The 15,870-nt window shown below is 40.9% G+C and overlaps 1 protein-coding gene across 1 annotated transcript in view; it reads left to right on the plus strand.

Annotated features, from left to right (window-relative positions):
• The window catches only part of LOC127577322 (protein LSM14 homolog A-like), a 60,554-nt gene that overhangs the window by 33,690 nt on the left and 10,994 nt on the right, over nt 1-15,870 (plus strand). The window contains exons 2-6 of the mRNA XM_052028436.1: nt 2,845-3,008; nt 5,609-5,741; nt 11,728-11,850; nt 13,893-14,057; nt 15,731-15,811. Coding sequence (XP_051884396.1) covers nt 2,845-3,008; nt 5,609-5,741; nt 11,728-11,850; nt 13,893-14,057; nt 15,731-15,811 — 666 coding nt within the window. The remainder of the gene's footprint in view (nt 1-2,844; nt 3,009-5,608; nt 5,742-11,727; nt 11,851-13,892; nt 14,058-15,730; nt 15,812-15,870) is intronic.

Consider the following 15,870-nt stretch of genomic DNA (forward strand, 5'->3'; position numbering starts at 1 on the left):
AAGACCAAGTTAAGTGATGTACCTATCACAGGGATTGGTGCTGAGACCCTTGCATTGTTATATACATTTAGCAATCTGGATGTGCATATAGAAGGTATCAAAGTCAAAGTTTATTGTCATATGCATAAGTCCATGTGTGCACAGGTGCAATGTACAACTTACTTGCAGCAGCATCACAGGCACATAACATCAGATAAGCAGCATTCACAAGTAAAACATAAATTAAACATAAATTATACACTTTTTTTTACAAGAAAGATTACACATGATTGGTATGTTAGCAGATGACAAGAAAATCGGTGGTGTTGATAATGAGGACAGTCTTCAGCTGCAGTACAATGTTCATGATTTGTTAAAATGAGCAGAGTAATGGCAGGTGGAATTTAAACCTGAAAAATGTGAGGTGATACATTTTATGAGAAATTTGTACAGCATATACACGGTAAATGCCAGGAAGTACTGAGGAAAAGAGGGATCTGGGTGTACGTCCAAGGATCCCTGAAGGCAGCAGCACAGGTAAGCTTGTTAAGTAGGCATATCTTTGCCTTCATTAGCTGTGTACTGAATTTAAGAGCGAGGGGTTATGGTATAACTATATAAGACATTAGTTTAACCAGACTTGGAATAATGTCTGCAGTTCTTGTCGACATACAATGGAAAGGACGTGATTGCATCGGAGAGGGTGCAGAGAAGATTAACCAGGATGTTTCCTGGGGTGGAGTGTTTCAGCTATGAGAGGAGAGAGAATAGGCTGGGTTTGTTTTCTTTGCAGTGGACAAAGCTGAGAGGGACCTATGAGGTATGCAAAATTGGGGTAGATGGCAAGAAACCTTTCCCTTTTATTAGAGGTGTCTGAATCTAGAGGGCATGGATTTAGGGTCATGGGTAGAAGATTTAGAGGGGATATGAAGAATATTTTCACCTAAGAGGGTGGCTGAAATCTGGATTGTCCTGCTTGAGAGGATGGTGGAAGCATGTGAGCACTTGAAACACTGTGGCATTGAAAACTACAGGTTGAGTGCTGGAAAATAGGATTAGTATTGATGTGCTTGATGACCAGCATGAACATGGTACATGACCCTATGACGTACCTTTATCACCTATAACACTTTTAAGATTTGCCTCTGACTTTATATCAGGCCTTCTGTTTATAGTCTCCCACCTTTGCCATCTTGGTGGAATTGGAATTTGCATTGTGGTCCTTGATATTAACAAAATGCCGGAAGTTAATGGGGAAATGTGCTGTTCCAGCATCAAAGGTCAGTGGTGGAACTCCTGATGTCTTCGACCTGGATTTAAGATAAGAAGTAACTATAAACCACAGCTGGCTACTCATTTCTGCAATATATCAATTGCTCTTTCTCACCAAGGAGCCATGAGACAAATGGGAAGATTAATGTGGTGACAATAGAGTTGCACGGTGGACACTCAGTAGCTTCAAAGGTTTCTGTGGTGACTTGGTTGTAGCACTTCAGATTGTGTCAGAATGTCATGCAGTGTATTTCCGCTCCGGATGGCAAAATCAGGGTTGACGCTTGGGTATACAACCGACACAGAGTGCTTCCATTAAAGATGCTGTCCTTCGGATTGGATGCTGAACCATCTACTGTATCAAATGAATGTTTAAAAAAAATCTTGTGACTATATTTTTTGAGTTGAAAGGATGTTAACCATGGAAGTGTAGTTCCATCCTGAACCAGAATTTGTTTAATTAGGCTTTGTTCAGAAGTTTATTCTGTGCAAATCAGGTGAAGCCTTAAAATTAGTATATTCTTGATAAAATATAATATCCATAGGTTTAACTGTTCTAAGCTTCATTAATATCATCAGTTTCCAATTTCTTTGTATAATTCTGTTCTGATGCATCTTTGGTAACATTTTTCATGCACTACGTTATTCAAGGTGTTGAGAATGACTGACTGAGAGCTGACATCCAGTGAATGGCTATGGATCTTTATTTAGTACAGAAACAGTGCCACCTGCTGCTTGTCCCTGAACAGTTCAATGTTTGTAACTCAGTTCCAACCATGTGAATTCGAACCATGGTCACTTGACCTGTCTGCTGTTGAATAAGATCTCGGCTTATTTGATTATAACATTAACTCTGCAATCCCATCCAGCAGTGGTAATCGTTCACCCCTTCCTTTTCAAAGCTACTAACTATGTTATCTTTAAAAATAGTCTTAGACTCTGCTTCTAGTACCCTTCTGAAATAGAGCATTCCATAAGGTTATCACCCTCTCAGAGTCAAAATTACAGCTCATCTCTGCCTTAAATGGCAAGTCCTCATATTTAAACAAGTGAATCTTGTTTAAAATCTAATCTCAAGGGGAAACATTCACTCCATATTCATCCTATCAGGGTCTTGTGTTTTTCAATGGAGTTACCTTTCACTTTGCAAAACTCTAGCAGATACATCGAAGCTTTTTTGTTCCTAATAATTTAGGCTTATGGGTTGCTCTCCATTAACATAATCAGTTTGTTCTTTCTTGTATAGTTTTCTTTTTTTCTCCCTCCTCTCCATAATGGAGCCATGGAGTCTTCTCCCTTGTTATGCTGGAACCTGTTGGCAGAATATTCAAGTTTGGAGCATTGCTAAACCTTCCCACTGTTAATTTGTAGCCTTCCAATAAGGCAATGGGTGGCCACTAGCGTTCTACCCCAGGTTCTCTGGGCTCCATGATATAACCACTGTCTTCAGTGTGATTGGAACATTCTCTTAACAGTTAAGGGATGCTTTGTACTAATCCAAAGACCATTTTATCCAGATGTCATTTTTTTTCAACATTGTGCTAAGAAGGCTGCTCAATGATTCAATGTAATACAAGTGCTGTTGTCTTGTAGTTCGCTCATTTGGGACTGAGGATCGGCCTACGGACAGACCAATCCCACCACGTGATGAAGTATTTGAGTACATCATATTTCGAGGCAGTGATATCAAAGACCTCACTGTGTGTGAACCTCCAAAGCCACAATGTTCTCTGCCTCAGGATCCTGCCATTGTTCAGGTGAGTTTAAATGCATGGGTAAATGAAGCAGCTATATTGTACATTGAGACCAAAATCTCTTGTGCTTCTGAGGGTGGGGTGATGCTTTTGGAGAATGTGTCCATAATCACCATTATGGGACATCTCATCAGCTGTTGACTCCACCGGCAGTTCTGGATTGGGCTGTGATGTTTGTCTTTGACAAATAAGTCTGTGACCATTTGTTCATGCATACACAAAGTGTGACTAATACTTCTGAAACTTATCCAAGCAGGGAGTTGGAGGGTTCAGGAAAAGGTTGCAGTGGGAAGTTAGAAATATGGGTTTCATCTTTGTTCATGAGGTGACTGATGTCAAGCACTTTGGTTAAGAGTGCATTACTGACAAGTGTCACAAACCAGCAACAAAAGAAACACACTGAGCATGATTCAGTGTTAAAAACTATTATTAATCACTACTTATGATAATACGTAAAATAAAAGTTAAAAAAAAAATGTTAGTATGTTAGAATTCAAGAATGTTAAACCTCGAACGTTAACCCCAAAACTAAACTCTTCGTGTGTGTGTGTGACAAAGTCCAAAACTCCCAGTTCCGGAATGGTTCTTAAAGTTCAGTTCCGCAAGCCATAAGGTGAAACATGAGCAAGGGCTTCTTCAACAACCACCGTTGTCTGAAGATAAGATGTAGATGTAGAAAAACATAGAGAGAGTACATACGAAATCCAAATGTTCCACGATGGAACCCAAACGACACTCCAGTGTTTACTCGGTAGTGACTTCCTCACCCCGAAAAGCATCCGAACCGTGGTCGTCCACATACAAATACCTGTTTCCTTCTACAGGTCAGCAACAAAGTGAACTCCACCGGATTACTTCCAACTTCCATACATGGATTTCAGTGGCAAACACAGTTATTATTTCTCATCCATCAATAGAGAAAACAAGCAGGCTGGTGTCTCTCTCCCTTCTCTCTCTCTCTCCTTCTCCTTCTGACTTCTTCAACAACGTCATTACGTCCTTTATCTTCTATTGACGTAAGCACGCCCCACACACACATACACACACACTCTCTATCTTAAAGGGACTTTCACTGAGTCCGTAACACAAGCCCTTGCCTATCTTTGCTTTATGTCTGGACTCGTAATAAATCTGTGTTTTCTGCTGATTTAAAAAGTTTGTTGATAGTGTAAGTTGAGGGTAGGATACAGAAACTTGTTGGCAGATTCAGAAAGGATAAATGAACTAACGAGAATATGGGAGATGAAATATGATGTGGAAAATGTGAGGTCATCCTTTTTTTTTCTAATGGTGTTGGTATTCATTGCACATGGGTGTCATTGTAAAGGAACCACTGAAAGTTAAAATACAAGTATAACAAGCAATTGGAAGGTAAGTGATATGTTGGCCTTAATTGCTGAGAAGATTTGACTGCAAGAGTAAGAGGTATCTTGCTCTAAGTTTCTTGGGCTATGGTGAGATTGCTTCTGGAATAAGAAAGGATATACGTGATAGAGGGAGTGAAACAAAGTTCAGCAGATTGATTCCTGGGATGACAGTTTTGTCATAATTAAAGGCACTGAGCTTATTCTTCTTAACTGGAGAGTAAAAGAGATACCTCATTGGAAGATGACAAGAAGTAATTCAGTGCTTTAAAGAGTGGATGCAGAGATGGTGATTTCCCCCTGTCCAGAACAAGGGATTACTGTCTCAAAATTAGATATTTGTCCACTTGGGACAGAAATAAGAAGAAATTTCTGCACCTCAGAGGGCTCTGGCAATTCTGTCACCTGTGTGTATTCAAGATAGAGATTGATAAATTTTTATATGATAGAGGAAGCAAGGTATCTATGGTTGCTGCAGGAGAATGGAACATGGGTGAAAAATTAGGCGTGATCTGACTAAGTGGTAGAGCAGGTACAAGGGACCATATGACCTCCATCTCTTTCAGTGACATGGGGGAGGATATAGGTTACTATGACTGTGACTGTCCAGCCACTACCCCTCTCATCTTCCACAGCAAATCCTGGAACACAAGTAAAGTTTTATTCAGTTTGCTCCCATCTGTCCCCACCTGATTCCAACACACCTCCCTGCTATGCTGTTGATGGACATTGATTGGCATTCAGAAGCTTTCCTTGATAGCCTTTCATAGAATTCTGTGGAATATACTACACAGAAGCAGCCATTTAGCTCAGCTGGTTTACACATCACATGAGTCTACTTCACCCTGTTTCAACGTGGTTGCTTCTTCTGAATTCCATGGGGTTACTAGTGTCTTTGATTCATGGCTCTTGTTTTAGATGCATACATTGAAGCATTTCCCTGCTCCTATCTGTTATCCTGTCAAAACCTTCAATGATCTTACATCTGGATCAGGTCACCCCTCAGCCTGTTTAGAAAAACATTGAGCAGCATTGCTATGTTCTATGCACCAATGGCTAGTTCTTTGGGTGGTGAAGACGTGTCTGGTAACTGACTTGGAATAGGTCTGTGTCTGGTATCCAGCTCGTGAAATGATTGGAAGTCTCGAGGTGGGAAGATAAGAGCTTCCATCCTGCAGAATGATCTCTCGGAATACCTTGGGTATACTGTCACTAACTACTACTCCTTTGTTTCTGTAGTCTTCCCTTGGCTCGTCCTCAAACTCATCTTTTCAATCAGTTGGTTCCTATCCACCGTTCAGCAGAATGCCTGCGTACAGCCAGTTTGGACCAAGCCCACTCGTGACACAGCAGTACAATGCTGTGGGTGTTGGTAAGTTCTGGATTGATTTTGCTCTAAGGTGAAAAATAAAGACACTTCCAAATTAGAGAAGTTATGGTTACTGCTTCCTGATATTAACACTGTAAGAGCTATCATTCTTTGAGTGAGACATTGAGCGTGTGATCGAATGATGCACAAAATCTGAGAGCCCAGGTGCATGTTCAGAGAGACTAAGGAGATCCTATGGCACAGTTTGAAGAACAAGTGTACTCCTAGTGTTGGACACATTTATCGATCAAAATAACTACGAACAGATTAACTAATTGTGGATTTCATTGATGCTTCTGATGGCTTATGAAGTGCAGATTGGCTATCAAGTTAATGTACAAAATAGTCATGAGCAAACTCCAAAAAAAAAATTCCTTATGAAATGTGCTATGTGAATGTCAGCTTGTTTGTTTGCCTTGACTATGCAGTGCCTGATGCAAGTCTTGGGTTATGTAGGAAATGTTACTCTGGGAGTTTCTTCTATCGTGGTAATGAGGGAAGTGGTAGCCGTTGTCCCACTGGCTGCAGGAAGCCCATCTCTGGTCTTGAAGATCTGAGAAGTTTTGCCGTGAAGTGAGATTGGAAGTATTGGGAAGTGGCGAGCATATTTTCCCTTGAGTGAAATCAGCTGATTTGTCTGCCAGCCATTGAAGATAATTTTACATTATGATTGGAAATGAGACAATTTGCTGAAATGTATTAGGATGTATTCATTCACTTGGGCATTTCCAGTCTCATAAATCACTTTAATTAAAAGACATTAAAAGAGAGTATATTTCTGCTACATATTCTGTACGCAAGGGGCACTTGCTGTGTATTTGACAGCTTTTTAATTTCCGGGGGGAATCTTCAAGATCCTCAGTTTCAGAAAGCTCACTTTTTGAATTATTACAGTATGATCTGAGTTTGCTGCTGTAGCATTAAATGAGGTGTTCATGAAACTGCACTAATGCCCTGCTGCTGGAAGGCCTCCAAACCTGTAGGGTCTGTCAACGTTTACTACACTAGACTTGCATCTTGAAACGAGAAAAAATTGTGCTTGTTCTGTAGCCACATTATGCTGCTGACAATCGTTCATCAAAATTTATCCCATTGGGCTCCTGTCTTAATGCACACAAATGGACTGGAATTGAAGCAAAGCTAATGCATGAGCTTGTTTTTCAGCATGGATTTGAGAGCTGATAGAATTTTGTTTCTGAAAAATAAGCAGTGAAATGAATGCAGTGCTGAAAAGGATGAAATGATTTGAAAATATTTTAAATTATCCAGTCATATCCCATGAATGTTCAGGTGGAAGAACTATTTGAAATAGTAGGTAGAACAGTACAGCACAGGAAACACTCGCAATGTTCGTGCTGACCATGATGCCAGTTTGAACTAATCCCACCTGCCTCCACATGGTCTATATCCATCCATCCCCTGCCTGTTCATGTGCCTGTCAAAATGCCTCTTAAATGTTGCTATCATATGTGCTTCCACCATTTCCACGAGCAGCACATTCCAGGCACCTACCACAATGTGTAAATAAAAAAGCTTGCCCTGCACATCTCCTTTATACTTTCCCCTCTCACCTTAAATCTATGCCCTCCAGTATTTGACATTTCTGTATCTGCATCTTTTGCCACCATAAATAGATAGACATTTTTGCTGTCTGGCATCAGCTCTCCTCTTGAATCCTTTTGTATTCACACACCTATAGAATATTGTTTTTTTTATTCAGTATAGTCTTTATGTCTCTTGATTTTCTTTTCTGCTTCCCCTTTGAACTGTGTGTAAACAAACTGGTTCCTGCAGGTTAATAGCCTTGCATCTGTCCTATTTGTTTTTTTAGTTTGTTTGGCCCTGTATTTTTTTTTGGGCCTTACAGGGCTCTCTGACTTAACTTTCCCTTTCTCTCTCTGTCATGATCATGTTTCTCGACTCTAACTAAAACACCTCCACCTTATTCACCTAATTAAAGAACTCTGAGGTAAAGGTCAGTCATGCCTTCATAAAGGTTGTAGGTGGTTGAAAGCACCAAATGGTCTTCTGCTGCTTCTCTAAGTTATGTTGTTCAGTTACAATTCTTCCTACCGTGCTTCGATTCCAATATACCCAAGCCACGTCTGTTTTCATTGACTGTTCTTGCGTTAGAGTTTTCTATGTTTTACCCGGAAATGATAAAGTTTGGAATTGTTTCCTATTCCTACTTGGCCCATTTCCCAGAATTGAGTCCGTACTATAGCACAGAAACGGGCCCTTCGGCCCATCTACCTGCACCCAGACCATGGTCCTCCATACCCTTCTCATCCACGCACCAATCCAAATTTCTCTTAAATGTCACAATTGAACCTGCATCCACCACTTCCGCTGGCAGCTCATTCCACACTCGTACCACACTCTGAGTGAAGAAGTTTCCCCTCAGATTCCCCTTAAGTATTTCACCTTTCACCCTAAACCTAAGACCTCCAGTTCTAGCCTCACCCATCCTGAGGGGGGGGAAAAGCCTGCATGCATTCACCCTATCTATACCCCTCATAATCCATAGACCCTATCTATCTGAGATGCCACTTTCAAGGAATTATGGATTCCCAGGTCCCTTTGTTCTGCGGCACACCCCAGTGCCCTACCATTCACTATGTAAGTCTTACCCTGGTTTGTCCTCCCAAAGTGCAATATCTCACACTTATCTGCATTAAATTACAATTTTTCAGCCCATTTTCCAAGCTGGTCCAGATCACCTTTGCAAGTTTTGATAACCTTTCTTGCTATCCACTATGCCACCAATCCTGGTGTCATCTGCAAATTTGCTGATCCAGTTTACCACATCTAAATCATTAATAATAGATGATAAAGAACAACAGGCCCAGCACTGATCCCAGCGGCACACCACTACTCATAGACTCCAATCAGAGAGACAGCCATCGACTACCGTTCTCTGGCTTCTCCTGCAAAGCCAACATTTAATCCAATTGACTATTACTTCCTGAATGCCAAGCAACTTAACCTTCTGGACCAGTCTCCCACGTGGGACTTTGTCAAAGGCCTTGCTGAAGTCCATGTAGACAATGTTCACCAGCTTGCCTTGATCAACCTTCCTAGTAACCTCCTCGAAAAACTCTACAAGATTGGTTAGACATGACCTACCACGCATAAAGCCATGTTTACTATCCCCAATCAGGCCCTGTCCATCCAGATGCTTATACAGCCTGTCCCTTACAATACCTTCCAATAATTTACCCATGAATGATGTTTGGCTCACCAGTCTATAATTTCCTGGCTTATTCTTAGAGCCTTTCTTAAACAACAGAACAGCGTTCGCTATCCTCCAGTCCTCCCAACACCTCACCCGTGGCTAAGGATATTTTAAGTACCTCTGCCAGGGCCCCTGCAATTTCTGCACTAGCCTCCCGCAAGGGGACACCTCGTCAGGCCTTGGGGATTTATCCACTTTAATTCGCCTCAAGACAGCAAGCACCTCCTCTTCTGTAATCCGGATAAGGTCCATAACGTTGCTACTCTTTTTCCTCAGTTCTATAAACTCTGTGTCTGTCTCTGGAGTAAATACAGATGCAGAAAGTTCATTTAAGGCCTCCCCCATCTCTTTCAGCTCCATGCATAAATGACCATGCTGATTTTCAAAGGGATCAATTTTGTCCCTTGCTATCCTTTTTCTCTTAATATACCTATAGAAACCCTTGGGATTCTCTTTCACCTTGTCTACCAGAGCAACCTCATGTCCTCTTTTTGCCCTCCTGATTTCTCAAGTGTTCTGTTGCATTTCTTGTACTCCTCAGTGCCTCATTTGATCCTAACTGCCAATACCTGATATGTGCCTCTTTACCAGGGCATCAGTATCCCTCGATAACCAAGGTTCCCTAAACCCGTTAGCCTTGCCTTTTATTCTAACAGGAACATACAGATTCTGTACTCTCAATATTTCATTTACCAAGCATCTCTTTGCCAGAACCTATCCCAATGCACACCTGCCAGATCTCTTCTGATCCTTTCAAAATTGGCCTTCTTCCAGTTTAGAATCTTGACCCTAAGACCAGCCCTATCCTTCTCCATAATTATCTTGAAACTAATGGAATTATGATCACTAGATCGAAAGTGTTCCCCTACACTCACTTTTGTCACTTGCCCTGTCTCATTCCCTAAGAGGAGATCCAGTATCGTACCCTCTCTTGTTGGGACATCTACATATTGATTAAGGAAACTTTCCTGAACGCATTTGACAAACTCTATCCCCCCCTGTCCTTTTACAGGTCCAACAATGTTTTCTTCCTCTTTGGGCCAGAAATATATCAAGCAGGAAATTTCCCTTGAACTTAACTCAAATTCTTCCCACTCTTTCTTTGCCCTTTGTTACTACCATCTCATTCTGGATTTCAACAATTTGTCCCTCATTATCACTACTCTTTGGCTTTTGTATATCTGTAATTTATATTCAAATTGCTGCTCAATATCCTTTCCATTATTTACTTCCCAATGGAAAAGTTCCAGTAAAGTAACTGCATTCCTTAATTTTCTTCTGATAGTTTCTGTTGTTGATCATCCTTGGGCATTCTCTCTCGCTCTCTCTCCAGCATCGCAACATTTTCCTCAGTGCAAGCTGCCACTCTTGCTCCTTTCTCCATCTTTCCTAGTCACTACATCCAGGGATATTTAGCACCCATTTTTATCTGTTATTTAGCTTAGTTTTTCTTATTGCTACAATATTGCAACTTCTTCAGCTGTCCAATCTTGTATAAAACACTTCATATTTATGTTAACTCACTGCTAGCCTATCTTGGACCTTCTTGTACCGTCTGTTAATCTGCCCAGATCTTAAAAACTTACACTGGCGTTATTTACCTCTTGCCGTCTTCCTTGCACCTTTTCAATGCCAGCTTACTGTGCCCATTCCCCTGCCAAATTAGTTTAAAAGTTTCCCCAGTGGCATTTGTGAGCCACCCCAGGAGGGCATGAGTCCCTGCTCTGAGGTCTGATCCATCTGCCCCATACAAGTTACACCTCCCCCAGAACTGGTCCCCTGCCCCAAGAATCCAAAGCCCTCGCTCTTGCCCCATCTGGTTAGCCATGCATTTATCTGTGCTATAGTTTTTCTGTACACCTTTCAGGCACGTGCACAGGGAGTAATCTGGTGATTGTGACCATTTGAGGTTCAGCAGCTTAATCTTTTTCCTAACCATTTAAAATCTGCCTGCAGAACCTCATCCCTTTTTGCTTTAATGTTGTTGACATCGATATGAACCACAACCTCCCCTCTGGAATTTTCTCCAGTCACTCAGTGATATGCTAACCCTGGTATCCAGTTGGTAACATACTATTCCAGAACTGTGTCTGCAGAAAGGCCTGTCTACATCCTAACTTGATAGCTATTGCTCTCTGTGCTTTCTCCTTGCTCCCTGTACAGCTGAGCCAGACATGGTGCAATAGTCTTGCCTCCACCTGTTGTTCAAGTTCCTCCCGAATATTTTTCATGTCTTAAGGGTTGCCCTCAGAGAAATTGAAACTTTGCTGGATCTCAGTTCTATAAATCAAAGTATCTTCTACATGCTGCATATCAACCCAGTTCAATGCCGACCCTTGTGCGGTAGGGTCATTGTATGTACTTTTTAATGTAGATGAGTTTCATTTTGCAGTGATCATGTCCAGGAGCGAACAGTTAGTTTTGTGACGATAACAAACTCCAGATCTATCAATCAGGCCATGGTGGTGGCACTGGTAACCTGAGCTTATTGTGCAGGAATATTAAATTCCATAGATTCAAAACTGAGCATGGTTTATTTTCTTTAATTTCTGATAGTTGGGGGATTAATTGTTCTTGAGCTTACATCTATGGCAAAGAAAATTTTTACATTTGTTAAAGAAATTGGTCTAAATGGTGGGTGACATTTTGTTCTTTGTTGTCAGTGATGATGGATTTTGATGTGACAGGGCAGTATTCATAATCTTTTAAAATTTTTGACTTTCTTTCCTTGTTTTTGTTCCAAAATACGAACAGGAGGCCCCTCGTCTTCTTTCAACAACAACAAAACCAGCTTCGCATCACTTACACAGACCAGCTCACTGGGTTCAACCGTCAAACCCGATACGAGCTCACTGAAATTGCAGTTAGCTTTTCAGGGTAAAGTCTTTCACATTTTCAGTCTTTCTTTGAAAAAACAAGTGCATACTTTCCAAAGCATAATTTTAAATTTAAGAGTTGATTCAGAGATGATCTCCTTATGCATTGCCCAAATTGAGCAATATGATTTAGAAATGCTTTGTCTTCTCTTGATTCTACAGTAAACAGTGTGTTTCATCCAATCTCCTACCTGAACAATTCTCAAAATTATGACTTGCGGTGGCTGTTTTTTTTTGTTGTGTGTCCTGGGCAATTTTCATTGTCTTGTTCGATTGGTTGTAATCTATGTGTAACAAGGCAGACAGCATTGTTCTGCATTTCATTCCTGAGGCTGGTCTTGCCATATCCTGTGTCTAGGGATCAACAAATTTTAATTGGGAATGGAAGCCTGACTTTCTCTTATTTTCCTCTCTTGCTTAGCCTAAAGGACCAAGGTCAACTGAACTACCCTGAGTGGAATGAACAAAAGCAGTACTGAGGGAGTTTCATTTCTGGGAGCTTCTAGTTTTGGGTACTTCATGAACCAGTGAGCTTGCCAGGAAGCAAGGCTTTCCAATTATTTTTCTTGGCAAGGTTAAATTATTGTACATGAGCAAATGGATTGGACTTTGAGGTTCCATGAAGTCAAGACGATGTATTGTGGTATTGTTTTATTTTCATCTTATTTTCAAGTTAAATTTCTTCAACTCTGCTTACCAGAAATTGTGATTAAAAATGGGTCTTTATCTTTAATGCCATTGTTTGAGAAATCACTGTTTACCAAGACACGAGAACTCCCATTGTGCTCTTTTGAAACTGCATCAGAGGATCTTTTACATCCATCTGACAGTGTTGATGGGACTTGGTTATCACCTTCATCCAAAAGGCTACACTTCTTGTAACCCTTCCTCAGTACTGCATTGATGTGTCTGCCAAAATTATTCTGCTTGGGCTCTGGAGTGGGACTTGAACCAGGACTTCCGATTTGGGTGTGACTGCTACCGACTGAGCCACAGCTGGCGATAGTTGTCTCTCATATCCCACAAAAGTCACTGCTGGGCTGTCCTTTGTTTCTCAACTTACCCTCATCACCTTCATCTTCACTGAACCAGCACCATCATATCTTTGTTCCCTCCACCAACTTGTCGTGCTGCTTACCTGATGTCCAGTATTGAATGAGCAGAAATATCTCCAACTAAGCAGAAGTCTTAGTGTTCTGTCCTGGACACAGACTTTGTTTCCTGCCCTCTGATTCCATTTTGCTTCCTGACAACTGTCTGAGGTTGCAGCAGATGCTGCACTCAATTGACTGCAAAGCCTCTCCATTGCTAAGACTCCTTTTTAATGTTGGCAATCTCTGCTCTTGCCTTGATCATGTATTTACAACCTTCAACTTCAGAAACCTTCAGTACTTTCCTGGCCTGTGAGTTGTCTTGTGCCCTCTAATTTGAGGTTATCCAAAACATTGGTTCTTATCCTGACTTGAATCAGGCAGGTAAGACCTCATTTTATCATTAGAAGGTATCACCTCTGACATTCCTTCAGTAAGAAGCAGAAGGCTTTCTGCCTAGATTATTGGCTTTTGTAGGGGATTAAGCCCACAACCTTCAAGAATACAAACATTCAGTATCATCTAACTTTACTGTAAATAATACCTTAAAATGGTGTCTGCATTTCCCATTCTCCCTCTTCACCAACTGTCTCTTAGCTATGCTGTCCTGAAAACAATTATTCATTTTAAATACCAGATCAGCAGAGAATTAGGGACCTGACTCAAAATCTGCATAACTCATTCTGATGAATCGATGTGTCTGCTTGTCAGTCATTATAGAAAGATTTGTTGAGTTTGGGAAGCTGGCTGCCTACGAAGTGGCCAGGCAGGGAAGCCATGAAGGTGGCTAAAACTCCATATTGATTGTAGTTTAGGAAGTTATCTTTCAGAAACCTTTAATGCTACCCCTCTGGTTAGCTGTTCTGCCATTCAACTTAAGATGTTTGCATTGTGCAATCTCTTTCTGCATCTCGAGTTATTCAATGCCAGTGTTTTGTGGATTGTTTTTCAGGCCGATCAAGTCCAAAACTGGAGTCCTTAAGAAAAAGTCCAACAATGGAACAGGCAGTGCAGACACATACTTCTCAAGCCCCTGTAGGTAGGAGGAGCCCTGTGCTAGCTAGGCCTCTGCCATCGGTTCAGCAGAAACCAGTGGATACTCACGATGCAAGGAAAGGTAAGACTGCAGGTGATTCATGTTTTCAGTCTGGACCACACGTATGTCCCACTTTGCACTTGTGCTGTAGGTTCGCTGATTTGTCTCATTGGGGATATAGAAAGTGCTACTGTCTCACTGTGTTGCAGTTCTACCTACTGTGTAGGTGGTGAGGATTTGCAGCCTGTTAATACACTAGTCAGGATTTGCTTACCACCAGTAGTGCTCAAACTTGTTGAAAATTGTTGATTTTTGTTTCTGGCTTTAGATTTGTGGCAGGTGGTTGTCTGGAATCGGTCTTTGACAGTCTGCAGTCTGGACTGCTCCTGCATGTTTTCTGTATTGCAGGAGGGACTGTATTTTCTTGTCCTTCTCTTCCCCCTCCCACTCTCTCTCTTCACCAACTGCTTCTGTCAACTGTACTGTCCTGAAAACAATGATTCATGCTGAATCAGCAGAAGATAGGGGATACAAGAGTCAGAATTGGCACAACTCATTCTGATGAATTGATGTGTCTTCCTGTCGGTCATTAGAGGAAGATTTGTTGAGCTTGCCTGCCTGCTTGATGGTGTCGTCCAGGAAAGCTGCTATCTGAGATGTTCTCCATGGAAACAGTGGTGTAAGAATATTTGCATTATGGGGTTGTTGTTAATTGGTTCTGTTACTGTTCAGTTTAATCAAGTTGATGCCCTTTCATCTGTTGAATGATGTTTATGGGCATTAAGTAGCACCATTCTTAAAAAAATTGCTCTGGTTTGTTCAAGAGAACAGGAGGTTCAAATCACAGTTTTGTCCTAATCTTGCCCATCCAGTTTGATAATACTTGTACCGTCCCTCCCCATCAACAAGCTCAGTTTTCATGAGTTCAGAAGTTGTACCTTCAAAGGATGTGGTTAGGAGGAGCTGGTGGAAAATGTGTATTTGTGCTAGTTTGGCATAAGTAAAGGGTAGTGTGGGATCGTTTGCATAAAGGTCTATAACAGAGAAGAAAATGGAGAATTCCCATGGATGCGTTGTGAATTTGGCATAAGGTTTGGACATATATTGACACGTTTCTGATTCGACAAAGATATGTTTAAGGAACATCAAAAGGTATTTGCAAAGGATTGTAGCCTTATTTGGAGACAACTATAAAAGTTGCTAATATTCAAAGAAAAGTTGCATTTACAACTGGTGAAAGGTTATTTTATCTTTGTTAAGAAAAGAGAGCCTTTCAAATGAGAATGAAGTATATGTGCTGCAATATTGCCGCCTACTGATGCAGTAACATATGAGAGCTGAGAATCGTGGAAATAATCTTTGGATTGTTGCGATCAGTACAAGCTATGTAATGTTGCTTAGAAAATGTTCTTTGAAGTATAAATATGGAGCAATTTTCATAGCTGTTTGCTATTTGGATAGAAATTGTTAGTCTTTCACGATAATACTTGAGGATAGAGACTTGTATCTCTTTAATAAAGCAAAATAATTTACCTCTGGCATCAGTAGCTTTGAAATTTTAATAGACCTTGATGTATCTAATATCTATCAACAGTCAGCTTCCAGTGTTGTCTTTCATTAGACTAGTTCTCCCCCCCAAATGTTCTGAATGTAGTACTTGATTAAGAACTGAAATGTTGATACCAAACAAGACTGGGGGATATAATGTTGTCGTTGCCAAACACCATAATTTACTGCGTTTTTGTCTTAATTAGTTTTTGAATCACAGAAAGGTCTGCGGCCAGAGAATGATCACTTTAAGAATGAAAATCGTGAACCAAACAGGAGGCCATCAGGTAGGGTACTTCACATCTGTATGTCACACGTTTTCTTTTTTATACTTTTTGTTTTGTTC

The sequence above is a fragment of the Pristis pectinata genome, chromosome 13 (genome assembly GCF_009764475.1).
Source record: "Pristis pectinata isolate sPriPec2 chromosome 13, sPriPec2.1.pri, whole genome shotgun sequence".
Taxonomy (NCBI): domain Eukaryota; kingdom Metazoa; phylum Chordata; class Chondrichthyes; order Rhinopristiformes; family Pristidae; genus Pristis; species Pristis pectinata.